Below are 17,356 nucleotides of genomic sequence, written 5' to 3' on the forward strand. Positions count from 1 at the left end.
CTGTGAAAAGGAAGGTGACCTGCAACAACTCCTACGCGGGAGAGCAAGGACTCTGTCTATTGTCGTCTGTAACAATGCAGTCCAAACTCTCATCCCTCAACCAGCTGCTCCGTCACAGATAAACCTAAGTTCTTAGGACTCAACCCAGACCAGTCACCGACTTAGAAGCTCTGAGGGTGGGGCCTGGGAACGCTTCATTTAATAAGCATCCCCAGTGGTGCAGTTGGGAAGCTGCGCTCAAAACTACTGCTAAGAGGAAGGTCATAAAAGGGGATCACTCTGGACCTTGACAGCATCCCTAGGGCACATCAGGGCTTGTCAGGACAGAAAGATGGAGAAGCGGGTGAACTGATCACCCAGAGGACAAGCAACTGCACACACAGCTGCATGGAAACATCTGTCCCTTTGTTACTGGGACCTTCAGTTCTGTCCCTTGAAGAGAGCACACTTACTTGGTCAAGACGATGGAGACTGCATCGTTGAGAATACTCTCCCCAAAAACCAGCATGTTGAGCACTGGGTCTACGTGGAGTGCATTGAAAATGGCAATAGTAGCCACTGGATCGACAGCAGAAATTAGGGAGCCAAATGCAAAACTGTAAAGAAGGGAACAGGAAGGGCAAACTCTGAAACGCTCATCACTTGGTCCACATGTTAAGCATTAAAGCCGGGGAATGTATTTGATATAACAAATACCCACGCTATAGCTGAAGTAATGACAGAGATGCCCTATTGTTCCCTGTGCGACCTGTGAATGGACATTGTGGGTGAAGCAGTGAAATGCTCACTCTAAGAGTTGTTAGGAATGGCCTGGTTTCCCACATAAGTATTAACACTTTGACCAGCGATGGATGGAAGACTTTTGCTTAAATGCATTAAAGTTCCCAGACTTTTTGGTCAGAGCAGTTGGAACCATGAGAGCTCAGGGGCCTCCCCAAAATGACCCATGGGCTCCTGGGTCTGACCTCTGCTTTGCCCTTTGCCACCATCTGTGACGGACCCCAGCCTCCACTCAGATTTGTAACATCTCAAAAAATGCCAAGAGCCAGCAGCAGCTCTAGGTGCTTCAGAGGATGGCCAGCGCGGCTGGCAGGCAGCAGCCTCAGTGCTGCCTCCCACCAGGCCAGCGGCTCTCGTCGCCAGTACCCATGAAGGTCTCATTTCCTCCAACAAATATGTACGAATGGCCAATGTGTTTCAGGCACCAAAGGTAACAATAGCAGCAAACATTTCTGTGGCACTTACCATGTCCCAGGCACTTACGCACTTTACATATAGTAACTCAGTGATTCACCATAGGAGATGGCACTATTACTGCCCCGATTACATTGGGGAAAACTGAGGGACAATGATGTTAAGGAACTTGTCCACGGTGGGACAGCGAACAAGAATTCAAACACAGGCATCTGGCTCAGAGTCGCTGCCCCTAACCACACCACTAGATATAGCAATATCCAGCCAGACCAATTCAGAAACGGCGTGTTTTACACAGGAAATCAGGGTGATGAGAGAAGAGTAACCTGGCAGGGGCCAGGGGTGGGGGGACAGTTACATTGGGTGGTCAGGAAAGGCCCCTGAAGAAATGACTTATCTGAACAAGAAGCAGATGGCCAGGCCAAGATCTGGGGGCCGTGGCAACAGCAAGCTACCTCTGAAGTGGGACTCAGCTTGGTTGCCTGAGAAACAAAAGGGCGAGTGTGGCAGCTGTGCAGTGAGGGTGAGGGTGAGGGCGAGGGCGAGGGTGAGGGTGAGGGCGAGTGGCAGGAGATGGTAGAGGGTGGCCAGGGAGATCACCCCCTGGGGCCTTGTGGGCCACTGAGGAGTCTGGCTGATTCGTGCTCTCAGCAGTTTGTCTGTTTTCTACCTCCGTGTCCCTGAAGCCTCCTATTCCCTCACACTGCTATGCCCGGAGCTGCCTTCTTTCTACGCCAGCAGAATGGTCAGTCTGCTCCTCCTACATCACAGGCAAAACACGCAGCCCCAACGCGACAGCCCCGCATGAGGGATGTAAGCCAGAGACTGTCCTCCTCTGCTTCCCGCCCTCACCACCCTGCAGTCTGCGAGGGAAGAGGTAGTCACTCGGCTCTGTCCGCTCCGCCATCAGCAGCAACCCTGATTGGTCACTGGACTCGGGCTCCGGGAGAGGGGTGCTGGCGGGGGAGATGCTCGGCTGCCTTCCCAGTTCCAGTTCTGGTTTCCTGGGTGCTCCCTGTGAGCGTGACTCGGGTGAATTCTACCAGGAGAGCCTGCTCACCTCAAGGAGAGCCTCTGGACCCCAACCTGAGGACCAGACCCCAAAGACAGGCTCAGCTCAGAGCCAGTTCCCAGACTTTCTGTCCTCACAGAAGCTGTCACGTGTCTTATGAGCTGTGATCTTGCCTGCCTCTCGCCTTCAGTGAGTGCCAGGGTGAGGGTGCTGTGTTTTGGTCATGGGTACAGTCCCAGGAGTGGTACTGTGCATGGCCCAGAGAGGTTTGTGGAGAGTGGGCGGGAGGGAAGGACAGGCAATGCCACCAAACGACGGCCCTGTGTGGTTGGCAGCTGGCCTTGAAGCCCTTGTGCTGCAACCCAGGCTCAGACCTTCTCATCTCTCTTCTTCTTTCCCCACTCTGATCACCCATGCGGACATGGTGAAGGAAGAAGAATGTCTAAAAAGTGTATTCTGAAGTGGAGGGGGCGGAGAAGGGGTGGGGAGAGCTTTGGGAGCCTCTGGTGGGTTGTGTGCTGTGTGCTGACTTTGCTTGGCTCAGCTGGCCCCTCCCTCCACCCTTTAGTGCTGTGCAGCAGAGCAGACAGGCATGGTTCTCCCTCCTGAACACCCATGCACCCTGGTTTTGGTAATAGCACCCCTATTTTCCTTTGGGGAGCCACCTCCCCTACTCTCCCTCCATCCATGTAGTTGCGTTGGGCATCTAGGAGTGGGTAGGGGACCCAGGCTTGGTGAACAAGGGTCATCACCAGGTCATGGGGAATTAGGTTGGCCCTTTTGGCAGGGATGGTTGAGGGGTGACGTGAGCCCAGAGCCATCAGTGTGGCCACATGGAGTGAATGTGCCCAAGGATAAAGTGAATCAGGGACCAGCTGAGCTGGGACAGCGGAGAAGAGATTCCTGACATTGTGATGGTCATGTGGGTGTCCACTGTATAATATCCACCTTTGCTGTATGTGCATAATAAAGGGTTGGGGGAAATGCTTTGAATAAATTATATAACACATTTAGCTTTGGTTGGGAATCTAAATTGGGGCAGGGCATTTCCAACAGAGACTATGAAAAGTCTGAACTATGACCTGCCTGAGTCATCAAGAGGCCTGAATCTAAGGGGTCATGTGACCTTGCCATCAGTTGCTCCATTTCACACCTTCATGACCCATTTTTTTAAAAGATCAGAAGCTAGAAGTTCAACTTAAAAGTGTGTTTTCTTGATTCCACCATCTCAAAGGATAGCGACATCAAAAAACCAAAAAGGAAACAGTCTAGGATGGTGAAATAATTCAGGGTGCATTGAAGAGTAAAATACCTCTCCAGCAGAAATATCACTAAAATAGAGTGCAACAAAGTTTTAGGTTTAATGTTTTCTCTAGTGCAGAGGTCTGTGGGTCCCATGTTTGACTTGCATGGTGTTTTAAAGAAATGAATAAACTGTCAACATTTGAAAAACAGAAAATTCCCTATTAATATCTAAAAACCTGGCCTCTTTTGAAAAAAACTTTAAAAAATACATTTTTATTGATTTCAGAGAGGAAGGGAAAAGGAGAGAGAGAGAGATAAAAAGGTCAATGATGAGAGAGAAAGGTCATTGATTGCCTGCCTCCTGCATGCCCAACACTGGGGATTGAGCCTGCAACCCCAGCATACACCCTAACTGGGAATTGATCCGTGCCCGCCTGGTTCATATGTCGACACCCAACTAGAGCCACGCCAGCGGGCTGAAAACAATTTTTTAATATCTAGTAATTCTGGGCCCATAATGGTGATTACTAGGTGGAGCTGAGAAGTGGCTGTTCCTTTCAGACAGGCGTGCTCTCTGGTTCCCTGTCGCCATCGGGCCAGCTTCCCCTGTGGCGTGCTCTGCGAGGCCCTGCAGAACACTCCCCAGCTGTGGGACAGTCACTTTCCACAGGAACCGAAGTGTCTGCACCCAGAGAAAGAAACTCTACCTGGCTGTTATTCTGCTTGTCTAAGGAACAATTATCTTACTCCTCTCGCCCGAACATCCCAAGCATCTGCCCAATTCAATTTTATAAGAATTTATCAAGCATTTTCTGTTCTCTAACCAGTTGCCCCCAAACAGGTTGAAGGGCTGAACACTGGGACCTCTTCTTTTACTTGGATTGGGCTTGGGGCATTTCTTTTCACTGGCAACATACCTACAAAAGGCAGGGCACCAGTTCTGTTTTATTTCCAGTTCTTTATGGAATAGGAATGTGACTTTTGCTACTTGTTTATATATCAAAACTATCTTACAACCAAAGCACTGAAATTTATGTCCCTGGGAGAAAAGAGATTGGACCTAATGTTATCAGAGGCACATTGCCCACGAAAGGGCTCCAAGATTTGAGTCCCCAAGGTGCTGCTAGAGGCGGAAAGCTCTGGCTGACCGGATGGGAGGGACTCGGGCTGAGTGCTCCCGCTTCCTGAGTGCTCCCCGAGCTGTGCCACAGGACAGAACCAAGTGCTGTGGATGCAGAAACACAGAGCAGGGCTGCATCCTCACTGGACTTCCAGAGCGGGGAAACCAGGCTGAACTCTGCTTGTGCACTTTCTCAGTACTAGATCTGGCACCATCTGAGAGACAGCTGCCTAGGTGGCCTCTTGCTAAGCTAATTATGGAAGATCCTGGACTGGGCTCTGAGGCAGCAGCTCTGAGAGCTCACTGGAGTCATTTCGGAATGAGGAGGACATGCGCAGTGGAACCCTTGGCCCCGTCTGCTCCCCTAGTGGACCTCCACCCAATTTGGTGGAAATTCAGAGCAAAAAGATTCACACCTCACTCCCCGCTCCATCCCTAATAAATCAAAGAAAGGACAACTTTCATTGTGGCCATTGAAAAGATATAAATCCAGTTGAAGAGAATTCTTAACAATAAAACAATGGTGCAGCATGTGGTGTGTATGTGTTTGGGGGGCAGTTAACTCAAGGGTTATTCCTTCCAGAGCTTAAACTAAATTAATTGTCTGACTAGGGATCTTCAAAATTTCCTTGATTAGTTTTGATTAATTCCAGGGACCCGAATTAATTCAGAATAGATTTTACAGAGAAATCATCAGCAAAACAAAGAGAGAAAAGGAACAGAGAGGTACCACACCCAGGAACTAATACGGAGAACTCTTTCCTGTGTCTCAAAAGTAGTCACGTAGTGTTAGAGTATGAAAGATTTACCTGTCTGTCATGTTGAGTTTAGAGATTACATCAGCCTGTAAAATAAAACACACAAACACACAGACACAAAAAAAATCCCCTGGAGAACAGCCAAGAAGATTGAAATGTCCATTAGTGCTTTGTCACAAATGGACAAGGACATTCATCCTCAGCCCTCAAAACACTCGGACATTCTTAAAAAGTCCCACGTTTTAGTTTAGACATGCATCCAGTTATCATACCACAGAAGTATGGCACAGAATGCTACATTTTTCAAGCCACATTTAGAAGAGTTTTCTTCTCTAAAGTTTATTACCATTTGGTACTAGAAGCTGGGCAATGAAGAAGGTTGCAGGACAGACATTTATTCTGGTGCCACTGAGGCAGCAGTGAAGGTGAAATCAGATGGAATGGGCTTTAGCCTACAGCCATCAAAGGAAGCAAGCACATCTGATACAAACAGGAGAAATCTGCCTGTCGCCCAGCTGTCTGAACCTCGAACTTTACAGAACTGGGGCAGGTAAACTTCCTGCTTCCGACCATAAAGGAAAAGAACTGACCTGCACAAATGTGCATAATGCAAAACCACAGATACTACCTTCCTAGGTGGGTCTGATTTGAATGAATTCAAATAATTTGAACCTCAAACACCCAATTGATGATATTGGGAACTGGTTTAGCAATGGTGGAGAATCCAGAGTGTATAACTCTACAGATGGATGAGTTAGAATTGAGTGAACATATTCAGAATCATCGGTAATTTTTGAAACACAAATTTCAATTTAAAAATGAGCATTTAACCCTGATTCGGTATACCTAACAACACAACTGATATTGTTATAATCTGAAGATCTTGGTGATAGCTAGTCTGCTTTATTTTTCGGCATTCCAACGTAAGACAATATTGATTTGCTAGTAAGAGCAAACAAATACTTTTGAGGATTATGGGAAAAATTCACTCAACTCCAGAGATCAAAGCTCTTCGAGGACACTGAGTTGAAACACAAGTTTAGCATGACTTTACTGTGCCTCATATAAGTCTGGATTTCCCTCAAGGGGAGCATTTACCTTGAATGTGAACCCTAGGCCCCATGAGGTGTTCCTACTCCACCTCCCTGCACTAGCTCTAAGAATGTAAGATTTTCAAAAATTTTCAGATGTTTTTTCTTACCTGACCCAGAAAATAAATTCCTCCACCTACTACAAAAGCAGAAATTGCTGTCCCAAAAACAGAAAACAAGGTGATGGAACCAATATTTTGAAAGAAGTTACCCTGTTTGAAAGAGCAGAAATGAGAGAAATGGTTAGAAAAGCTGGTCCAGTCAATGAAGGCATGGCCCCCACACCTGGCCCTCCTGACATGCTTGATTCTCTGTGAAGGGCACCACCTATTTGGCAAGCTAGGAATCTGGGAGTCTTCTCTCATGCCTACATCTAATACAGAGCCTGTGGCTTTTACCTTCCCCATGACACTCACATCTCCCTGCTTCTCTCTATCGTCATCTCCACCGCCCTTGCCCAAGCCTCCATCATCTCTCCCCAGGACCACTTTAATAGCTTCTAGCAACTCTCAACCATTCCTGGCTCCTTGCCCTCCAAGGGCTTCCAGAATGATCATTGCAAAAGACAAATCTGATTGTGCTACCTTCACTCTGACCCCCACTTCCACTCGAAATGCAGCTAAAACCCAACCAAAGCCTGGATGGTTCGACCCCCTGTGAAGGCCTCTAACGCGCTCCCCTTTGTTTTCTGGATGCCAGTCACACTGGTGGTTTTTTGTTCTTCAAACGTACTGTGCTCCCTGGGTTTGGACCACTCTTCCTTCCTCTTTGCTTGGTGAACTCTAATCACCCTAAGTTCTCAGGACACTCTTCCTGAGGGAAGCCTTCTCTGATCCCTTAGCAAGGTCAGATCCTGATCTATGCTCTCAATGCATAATGACCTTCTCCTGGCAGCACTTGATATGGCTGAAAATTTACATTTATTTATGTAACGATTTGACTGATATCTGTCTTTCCCACTAGGCTGCAGGCTCAACAGGGGCAATGACCACATCTGCTTTGTACAACGTCACTGAAATAATGCTTATCAGATGACAGATGCCCAGTTGAGTAGGTACCAAAGTAATTAATCGTGTTTCATGTCTGATCAAAGTCCAAAGTTTATACAATTATAATTTTTTGTTTAATTAAGAAAAGGTGCATTACTATAAAGAGTGTTAAGACAGTAGATTATACTATCAGAAACTCCTTTCTGCTTTCTAGGTCTTTTAAACAATTTTATTTCACTCTATCATCATCAAATATAAATATGACAGATAAAATATATTTCCATCTATGGCATTTAAGAGAAAATGCCATATTACTCTATGGCATTTAAGAGAAAATATTTGAGTCCAAGTAGCATGGTAGCATCTTCTACATTTCCATAAAATTAAGAAAATTAGCTGTTTATTAGAATCCTGTGGACACACTTAGGAGCAACACCAGGGAACATTGACAACCCCTAGACTGTGAGCGTGGACAAGGGGTCCCATCTTTTCACTCAGGAGCTGTCAAGCCATAGACAACAGGGACTGACATTTTAAAGCTCACTTCAAAAGGGTGTGCTCAGCTTAACCCTGACAACTCACTAATCCTGCCTGTCTCCTTCAGGAAGTTTCTTTGCTTTATTCATTGCAATTTTGGTTCGGCTGCCCACAATCTGGCATTCAATTACTTTGCTTGGCATATCAATCCTTAGCGCACAAGGAACTTTCAAATAACTCAAGTCAAACACAATGATTGTTTTTTTTCTAAACAAAAGGCTTTCATCTATGAGTTTGTCTTTGCAAAAAGCTGCTTTATTTTGTTATTTTAAAACTAGAGGCCCAGTGCACAAAATTCGTGCACGGGTAGGGTCTGTAGACCTGGCTGGCAATCAGGGCCCATCTGTGGGGCGACTGGTGGGGCGATAGGGGGGTCCCCGTTGGCACCCGCCTTGGCTGGCCTGGGGCCTGCGGGCTGGGGGCAGCTCTTGTGTTGAGCATCTGCCCCCTGGTGGTCAGTGCTCATAGCAACTGGTCGTTCCAACATTTGATTGATTTGCATATTAGGCTTTTATTATATAGGAGGATAGATTAAATTAAGTCTTGGTCTGTTTATAGGGAGCTAATTCTGATAAATATATGTAGTTGGTTAATATTAATCTGGATATTGAAAATTTGCCCAAATATAAGTTATCACACTATAAGAATTTGCCTTTGCTATACAAAGTGAATATATCTGTTTCTGACATACTTATCATTCTATCCTTTGTATGATATTAATAGTTTAAAGAGCTAATACCTGTCTACCTAATGCATATCAACTTAGAATAGTCTTACTGAATTTTATATTCCAAGTCCAAATTTGCATTTGCAAATACAGCAATATTAAAATAAAACATTCAGAGTTGACTTCCTATCTTCTTTGGTGGAAGGTAAGAAGTAGACAGTTTTGAATTCACATTTCCAAATCACATTAGTACCTTTCACATAAATTATCACATTCTCTGCTGGAAAGCCATCTTCAAAGAGATTATTTTTTTGTTTGTTTTTCTCAATTGAATTTATTGGGGTGACATTGTTTAATAAAATTATATAGGTTTCAGGCGTACAATTCTGTAATACATCATCTGTATATTGTATTATGTGTTCACTATCCCAAGTCAAGAAATGATTTTTTAAAAACTATTATTTTCCTCAAATTTTTAACAAGTTTATTTTCCTTCACTCAAAAAATTAGAAAATAAAACTTTCCAAGCTCTAACATAGTAATCAGTGTTATGTTTTTAAGTCAAAATCAAAATAATTTCCTCAAATTTGTTTTGAAATATTTTCATAATCTGCTGATAGTTTTTTTAAAGAATTATTTATGAAATGAAATAAAAGATGTTGACCTTCAATTTCTCCTTGCTTGTTTTCTTTTTAACAATTACCTGATGTCAGTAATTTATAAGACTTGGGAATTTTTTTTTTTTAATCAAACTTCCTTTTCACATTTTAGGTGGATAGATGTACAATGAAATAGCACTGGCTGGTTTTTCTCAGTGGTTAGAACATCAGCCCATGAATCAAAGGGTCGTGGGTTCAATGCTCGATCAAGGGCACATATCTCGGTCGCAGTTAGATCCCCAATCCTGGTTGGGGTGCGGGCAGGAGGTAACCAATCAATGTGTCTCTGACGTTGATGTTTCTCTCTCTCTCTTCTCCCCACCACCATCCCTTCCACTCTCTCTGAAAATCAATAAAAAAAATCCTCTGGTAAGGACTAAATAATAGTAATAAAATAACAATTTAAAAATTCTGAACTGAACATCTTAGAATATTTTTGCTTTGGTACCCAGGGGAAAAATTAGAGATTAATTTGTATGTTTTAACCAAAACTTTCTTGACAAATTAAGTCTTTATTATGTTATTGTTCATCCTACTACTAGTAATATTAATATTAGTAATAATAAGTATTATTAATAACAAGAAGCACTACCATTTATTTAACGTAATGGGTGGTGCTTTGCACATATTCTTTCATCTAGAGTAAATTTCTTTAAAAAAATAACTACTGATTTCAGAGAGGACAGGAGAGGGAGAGAGAAATAGAAACATCAATGATGAGAGAATCATTAACCAGCTGCCTCCTGCGCACCCCCTACTGGGGATCGAGACTGCAACCTGGGCATGTGCCCTTGACTGGAATCGACCCCAGGACCCATCAGTCCACAGACTGATGCTCTATCCACTGAGCCAAACCAGCTAGGGCTAGTGTAAATTTCAAAGCAACCTGAGAGGTAGTGTTTTGTTTTTGTTTTTTGTTTTGAATTTCTGCTGTACCCAAAAGCAATCCATAGGGGGCAGCACATGATTAGAACTTGGTCTCTGGCTCCAAAGCCCAGGTTCTTTCCTCTTTCCAATGGTGGGCCAAATCTTAGTCCTTTCAACCTTCATAATTTTTTATCATACTCACAAAATAACTTTATTACTAACATTTTAAGTTGAACCGTGTATTTAAAAACTTAAATACATTTACATTTAAAGAAAACTCATAGGCAAAGAAAAAAAACCCATGCACACACACAAAACTAGCTGAAAAGGGAGAAACTCCCGCCCAGGCAGAAAGAGTCCCACTGGAAGTTGGAGAACAGAGACCAGAAATTACAAGGCAAAGCAGGGAACTATGCAGGTGCCAGCAGTGCCACTCTTAAGGGTGGAGCCCGGATGAGCAGAACAACTGTGGGAGTGTGGGAATGTGCCAGAAGGAGCTAGAAGTTGAAGCAGAAAGATGGGGCTCCAGCCTATGAAGAGTAGCTGGACTGGGGAGCGGGGGAAGATGGGGAATACAAGCTGGGAGTTGAGGCCCAGGGCAGGGTACTGAGAGGGGAGATACTGAGGGATGAAGGGGCCTAAGGAGAGAGAACAGCCCCACATGATGAGCTAAGAGAATCAAAAGGCCCAGACTACATGTCCCTGTGCACCCAGGACAAACTCCATCCTTTTAACATGTGCTAGTCTGTGTCCAACAAGAAGAGTCACTGTGTCATCTGTGTACCACTTAGTATCACTTTGGCCATCTTCCTAGGCAAAGCTCCCTTCTATGGAATACACTAGTTTAATAAGCCACACTGCCTGAAACCATGAAAGCAGCCCATTGACCATGTCTGCTCCTGTCCACAAGTCAGGCAGTCCAGTCCAGCATACCCAGGATGTGTACACGGAGACACCACTGCTAAATCAACACCCAAGCTTCTAAGGAACTTGCCTTACCAACACAGGAAGCCACCCAGACCAAAAACACTAATATATGCCTGAGTCTTACCTTGTGTAGTGAATATCCTGACTCAAATATAATAGGTGGAAGCAATAGAAGGAAAAACATATTTGGACGAAACATTTCTTCTTCCTGTAAACATAAAATGGGTATTTTTAGAAGCGTGGAATTTGTGTAATTGAGAACTAAATCCATCAATGAAGAGCCAAAGTAATTCTTCTCTCAGGCCTGCCCCAGTGGAAACATACCATGCTTAAATAACTACCTGATAAAAACAACCAAGCAGGAGGACAGACAAGAAAATAAAAAATAACGCCCCCACCACCAAAAAAAAGTGTATTTAACAATGTAGGACAGTCCTAGCCTGTTTGGCTCAGTGGATAGAGCATCAGCCTGCGACTGAAGGGTCCAGGGTTCGATTCTAGTCAAGACACATACCTGGGGTCTGGGCTCGATCCCCAGTAGGGGTTGTGTAGGAGGCAGCTGATCAACGATTCCCTCTCATCATTGGTGTTTCTATCTCTCTCTCTCCCTCCCCTTCCTCTCTGTAATCAATATATATATATATATATATTTTTTTTTTTTTTAAAGTAAGGTAAGTGAGCTTAAAAGGTGACCAGCAAAAGAAAAAGCAGAATGAATTGCTTCCACACAGTCGTATGCTTTTTATCCTTTACTGAGGGAAGAACATTAATTTTAATGTAGAAAACTTTTCAATTCAAGCAGAACACTTTCAAAAACAAGCCCACAAACGGAACCCTCCAAAATGGTAAGCCCTAAAACAATTCACTGAGAGGAAGAGTAAACCCTCCACGTGCCTATGACGGCTCTGCCTTTTCTCTGCCACAGACAACTCTGCCATTTCCCCATCTGGCTGAGGTAAGAGTCCCCTCCTGATGCCCTCACAACTTGGGACATGGCTATCAAGCCAGTCCCTCACCATGCTTCCAGATTCAAGTATTAAGTGCAATTATGAAATGTATTTCTAGATATTGCCATCTTTGGTGGAATGAAATAATAGTTGGATTTTCTATATTAACATATTTCTCTAATTATTGGTGGGTTGGGGAAAAACACATATTGGTCTTCAAGCCCAAAATGACTACATGTAATACACATGTAGTCATAAAATACTGTAAAATTAGGCCATTTTTCATATGAAAATTTCTATGCCACAATCTTGATAGTCTGGTTTCTTGTCAAAATTCTCTATTCAAAAGAATAACTAAATGTATTCTTATAAATGTACAGCTGTTACCATAAAGACTAAAATAGCATTTAAGAAAGGCTCAAAATAGAAGCAAGTGATGACTTCTGATTAAGTCTTAAAATAACCGCCTGTACAACAAGCTCATGACTCAGGCTGGGACCACGTGAAAAGAAACGGGCTGATCTCTGGGTTTGTGGGGCAACCAATTCTCAGGATTTGTGCAGTGGAGCCACCATACAGATTCTGTTGGAGTTTCAGAAACTAACCCTTCCCTGGGAAGAAGGAAAACCCACCTACGATGGATTTCCTAGTGTCCTCCAGCCCCAATTCATGTTCACCTGGAACCTCAGAGTCTGACCTCATCTGGAAATCGGGTCTTTGCAGATAGAATTAAGGGAAGGATCCTGATGAGATCATCCTGGATTAGGATGAGTCCCAAACCCAATGACAGTGTTCTCATTAGGGACAGAAAAGGACGCTCAGACACAGAGAAGGCCGTGTTAGGATGGACTAAGGCAGAGACACAGCCATGGAATACCTGGGCCACCAGAAGAGACAATGAAGGATTCTCCCTGGGAGCCTGGATTTGTTCCCTAAAGGCTCTGCCAACACCTTCATTTCAGATTTCTAGCCTCCAGAGCGATGAGAGAATAATCTCAGTTGTTTTAAGTCACCCAGTTTGTGGCAATTTGTTACAGCAGCCACAGGAAATGCATCCACCACTTTAGGGTGAATAGTGTTTCAGAAAGGTCCCTGGTTCCTTTTGGCAACATCTCCCCCAAAATAGTCTGAGATGATTTTCAGTGGCACTTGAGAAGTGTGTGTCAAATACCACTGACCCCGCAGACTGAGAAAGTCAGTCCTTTTGGATTCTTTTTCAATCCCAGTTAAGTCAAAGCTGCCTCAGCCTGGTGCAACAGTGAGTGCAGCCTCTCTCCTGTGTGCTGACCTCTCTCTTTGACAGGCTTGACCTTAGAGACTTCAGTATTCCTTTGTTTTTATAGTGTTTATTTATAAAAATGATATTGGTTTTCCACTTAAAACAGTACTAGGATGTTTCCTTTAAAATAAAGTTCATTGCAGCATTATGTACAACAGCTAAAAGGTGGAAACAAACCAAGGGTTCATCAACGGATGAATAAAGTGTGGTACAAACCTACATGGAAATCATTCAGCCATAAAAAGAAAGGCAATTCTGATATATGCTACAACATGGATGAACTTTAAAAACAACATGGCCCTGGCCAGCTTGGCTCAGTGGATAGAGCGTCAGCCTGTGGGCGGAAGGGTCCCGGGTTCGATTCCGTCAAAGGGCACATGCCTGGGTTGCAGGCTCGATCCCCAGTAGGGGGCGTGCAGGAGGCAGCCAATCAATGATTCTCTCATCATTGATGTTTCTCTTTCTCCCCTCTCCTTTCCTCTCTGAAATCAATAACGAATATATTTAAAAAAAAAACACATGCTAAGTAAAATTAGTCAGACACAAAGGGCTAAATATTATATGATTTCACGTACATTTGGCAACTAGAATAGGTAAATTCATAAAGACAGAAAGTAGAATAGGGCTACTAAAAAAAAAAGAATAGAAAGTGGGAGGGCCCAGCCAGTGTGGCTCAGTGGTTAAGCATCAATCTATGAACCAGGAGGTCACAGTTCAATTTTGGGTCAGGGCACATGCCAGGATGTGGGCTCGATCTCCAGTAGGGGGCATGCAGGAGGCAGCTGATCAATGATTCTCTCTCATCATTGATGTTTCTATCTCTCTCTCTCCCTCTCTCTTCGCCTATGAAATCAATTTTAAAAAATTATACACACACACACACACATATATATATAAAAGAAAATAGGGAGGAGGGAATGGGGAATTGTTTAATGGATTGAGTTTCCACTAGAATGATGAAAAACTTCTGAAAATAGATAGTGGTGATGATTATATAACATTGTGGATGTATTTAATGCTACTGAATAGTACAATTGAAAATAGCTAAAATGGAAAATTTTATGTTATGTATATTTTACAATAAAGCTTTAAAAAACTGCTACAAAAATGTATGTAAATAAAAAAGCAATTGATTTAGAGAAATATATTGAACATTGACAATACAGGTAGAAGGCAGGCCCAGTGAGACAGCCTGAAAATAGAACTTCTTGGAGAAAAAACAACAACAAGCTCCTTGCTTTTCTTCTCTCCAATTGCTCCCTGTGGCACCCAGGTTCCAAACAGGTGTCCTGCTTCCCGCTTCAGCGTTATACAAACACTGGTCTTCCAGGAAGCCTGCCCCTACCACCCCCGCTATAAACCTTGCCCTTTTCTGAGGTCAAGCATTGGTTGCCTGGATGGCTCTGCAGGCACCTAATTAATCACCCACCTTTGGCTCACTTGTCTGTACTATTAAATGTATTACTATTATTTTAACTTGAAACATCTGTAAAAATAAATTCACTAACACTGAAGCATGTAAAACTAAAAGTGTGAGATAACCTGCCCTCCTCTCCTCTCACCACTCAGAGCAGGGCCACAACTCAAAGGTTTCCAGGGGCCACATGGTGCTACCAGGGGAGCAGCTGCCCCTCGGTGCCTTGTATTTCTGCTGGGAAGAATGCAGGCTGCTGTTAAGAGAGCTGCTTTTTCTTTTTTTCTTTTAATATATTTTATTGATTTTTTACGGAGAGGAAGGGAGAGGGAGTTAGAAGCATCGATGAGAGAGAAACATTATGAGAGAGAAACATCGATCAGCTGCCTCCTGCACACCCCCCATTGGGGATGTGCCCGCAACCAAGGTACATGCCCTTGACCAGAATCGAACCTGGGACCCTTCAGTCCGCAGGCCGACTCTCTATCCACTGAGCCAAACCGGTTAGGTCAAGAGAGCTGCTTTTTCAAGAGAAGCTAGGAGTTCAGATTTTTATGTGAAAATTCCAGAATTTTATATGGATTAATAATATTTAAAAATAAAACAACTTTAAATTGTTTTTAAATCAATTTAAATTTTGATCAACTGCTTTTAAATCAAATGAAACAAAATGTGTTAGGTACAGATCAGGCTCTGACAAGCCTAGGAGGAGAGAAAGGGTTCCAGTCTGTACCCCACAGCCTAGGACGAGTCCCAGCAAGGATGGTTAAATTTAACAAGTTGCAGGAGGCAGAGATACCATTCATAATGTGCTCCAGTGGGGCCTGCCCAGCCTCAGCTCAGCTGAGGGGGGTTCTGTACTATTAGAAGCTGAATATACACTTGAGAATTCATTTAAACATATAATATTTCCTGAATATTATGTAAAACAATTTCAAATTGTGCTTCAAACAATGGTCATATGGCTTGTTTTACAAAGTGTATACTCTACAGCAGCGGTCGCCAACTGGTGGTCCGCCGATCACTGGTGGTCAGTGAGGTCCGAAAGGTTCGTGACCACTGCTCTACAGCTTAGCAGGCAGATTAACCCCAGGGGGAGCTCAAATGTGATAAATTTTAACCATCCAATTCTTTAATATTTTGAAATGGACCTTATTTCCATTCATAATTCCATTCTGTAACACACTTGTTAATCTCTCTACTCAATATGAATGCTCAAGTTTAAGTTTAAATTCAAGTTTCAATTAGTCCTTACGCCACAAGATGATGCTCACTCTTTAATGACCACTGTGTAAACACGAAGGCATGGCCCTCCACAAACTCAGGCCAGCATGGTGCCATGGAGAAAATACAGAATATACAGGGCCAGAGGGTGTGGACACATGACTCAACTCAGCCACTTCATAGTTCTGTGACGTTGGACAGGTCCCGACTTCTCTGAGCATTACTTTCCTCATCTGTAAAAATGGGGTGATGATAATACTCAATCTACCTCCCACGGATATCATGGGGACAGCATGAGCTATAGTTTGTAAAGCATACTGTAAGCTCTACAGTGTTGGACAAGTATGTTTTATTATTCTCAGCTGTGAGTATAGAATTGGAAGCTATCAACACTGTTTAACATTTAACACTAATTAGAGCCCTGGCTAGTGTGGTTCAGTTGGTTGGAGTGTTATCCTGTACACCAAAAGGTGGCAGGTTCGATTCCCAATCAGAGCACATACCCAGGTTTTGGGTTTGATCCCTGGTTGGGGCATGTGAGGGAGACAAGCAATTGGTGTTTCTCTCTCTAAGGTTAAATAAATAAATAAATAAATAAATAAAGCTAATTAGAGCCTTCCCTTAAGATTATAAAAATGTGCATAAATAACATAACATTTAGTGCTCCATGTTAACTTGAAACAGATGTATATTTAAAAAAGCTAAGTTGTAAAGGTATCAACCCTAATCTAATAGAATGTTAAAAAAATTAATGTGATAATATAAACTTCATTGATAAGAGAGCCACCATACTATCAGTGTTGCTAAAATTAAGAACAACCAAAAAAACCATAATTATGTTAAAAATGAACCTACCTTCCAATTTGCGAGTTTTTTAAACTCTATAATTTTTATAACTGCTCCCATGAGAATACCTAGAAGAGAAAATTTAAGTTTAATATAAATTTAAGGTATGAGAAAGGTTACTCAGGTTTATTATTCTAGAGAAAGTATTATTATGTCTCTAAATGGCTGTTATGAATTGCTGCAAGTTTCATGTCTGAAAACACAAGAATGGAAATGAGTGTGAAGTTTTAGGAGTTGCATGAGCCTCTCAGGCAAACATACTATCATGAAGTCCACAGAAATCTCAGGGGAGAAACAGCTTACAAAATAGGACCCAGGAACAGTCTGCCTGACACAGAAGATTTAACACCTTTCATCTTCCTATATCCACCATTTTCAATGTGAAGTGGGAGAAATCTTACAAGCTAAGTTTGCCCCTTATTCCTAACATTTTCAAAAATGAACCCAAGATCACTTTCTCAGACTCAGATGGCAGCTCAATGTAGAGTATTTAGTCAGAGATAAAACCAAATGTTGAAAATTATCTGAAATTCCTGGAACAAAACAGACCATTTAAGTTCAGGCATGTTTCCATAAAGCT

The 17,356-nt window shown here is 43.0% G+C and overlaps 1 protein-coding gene across 1 annotated transcript in view; it reads right to left on the minus strand.

Moving 5' to 3' along the window:
- SLC9A8 (solute carrier family 9 member A8) overlaps positions 1 to 17,356 on the minus strand; it is a 64,249-nt gene that overhangs the window by 26,845 nt on the left and 20,048 nt on the right. Inside the window, exons 4-8 of the mRNA XM_081097130.1 lie at positions 16,786 to 16,844; positions 11,191 to 11,274; positions 6,531 to 6,632; positions 5,381 to 5,415; positions 453 to 596 (exon numbers count right to left, since the gene is read on the minus strand). Coding sequence (XP_080953256.1) covers positions 453 to 596; positions 5,381 to 5,415; positions 6,531 to 6,632; positions 11,191 to 11,274; positions 16,786 to 16,844 — 424 coding nt within the window. The remainder of the gene's footprint in view (positions 1 to 452; positions 597 to 5,380; positions 5,416 to 6,530; positions 6,633 to 11,190; positions 11,275 to 16,785; positions 16,845 to 17,356) is intronic.

Source organism: Myotis nattereri, assembly GCF_964212035.1.
Source record: "Myotis nattereri genome assembly, chromosome: 8".
Classification (NCBI taxonomy): Eukaryota; Metazoa; Chordata; class Mammalia; order Chiroptera; family Vespertilionidae; genus Myotis; species Myotis nattereri.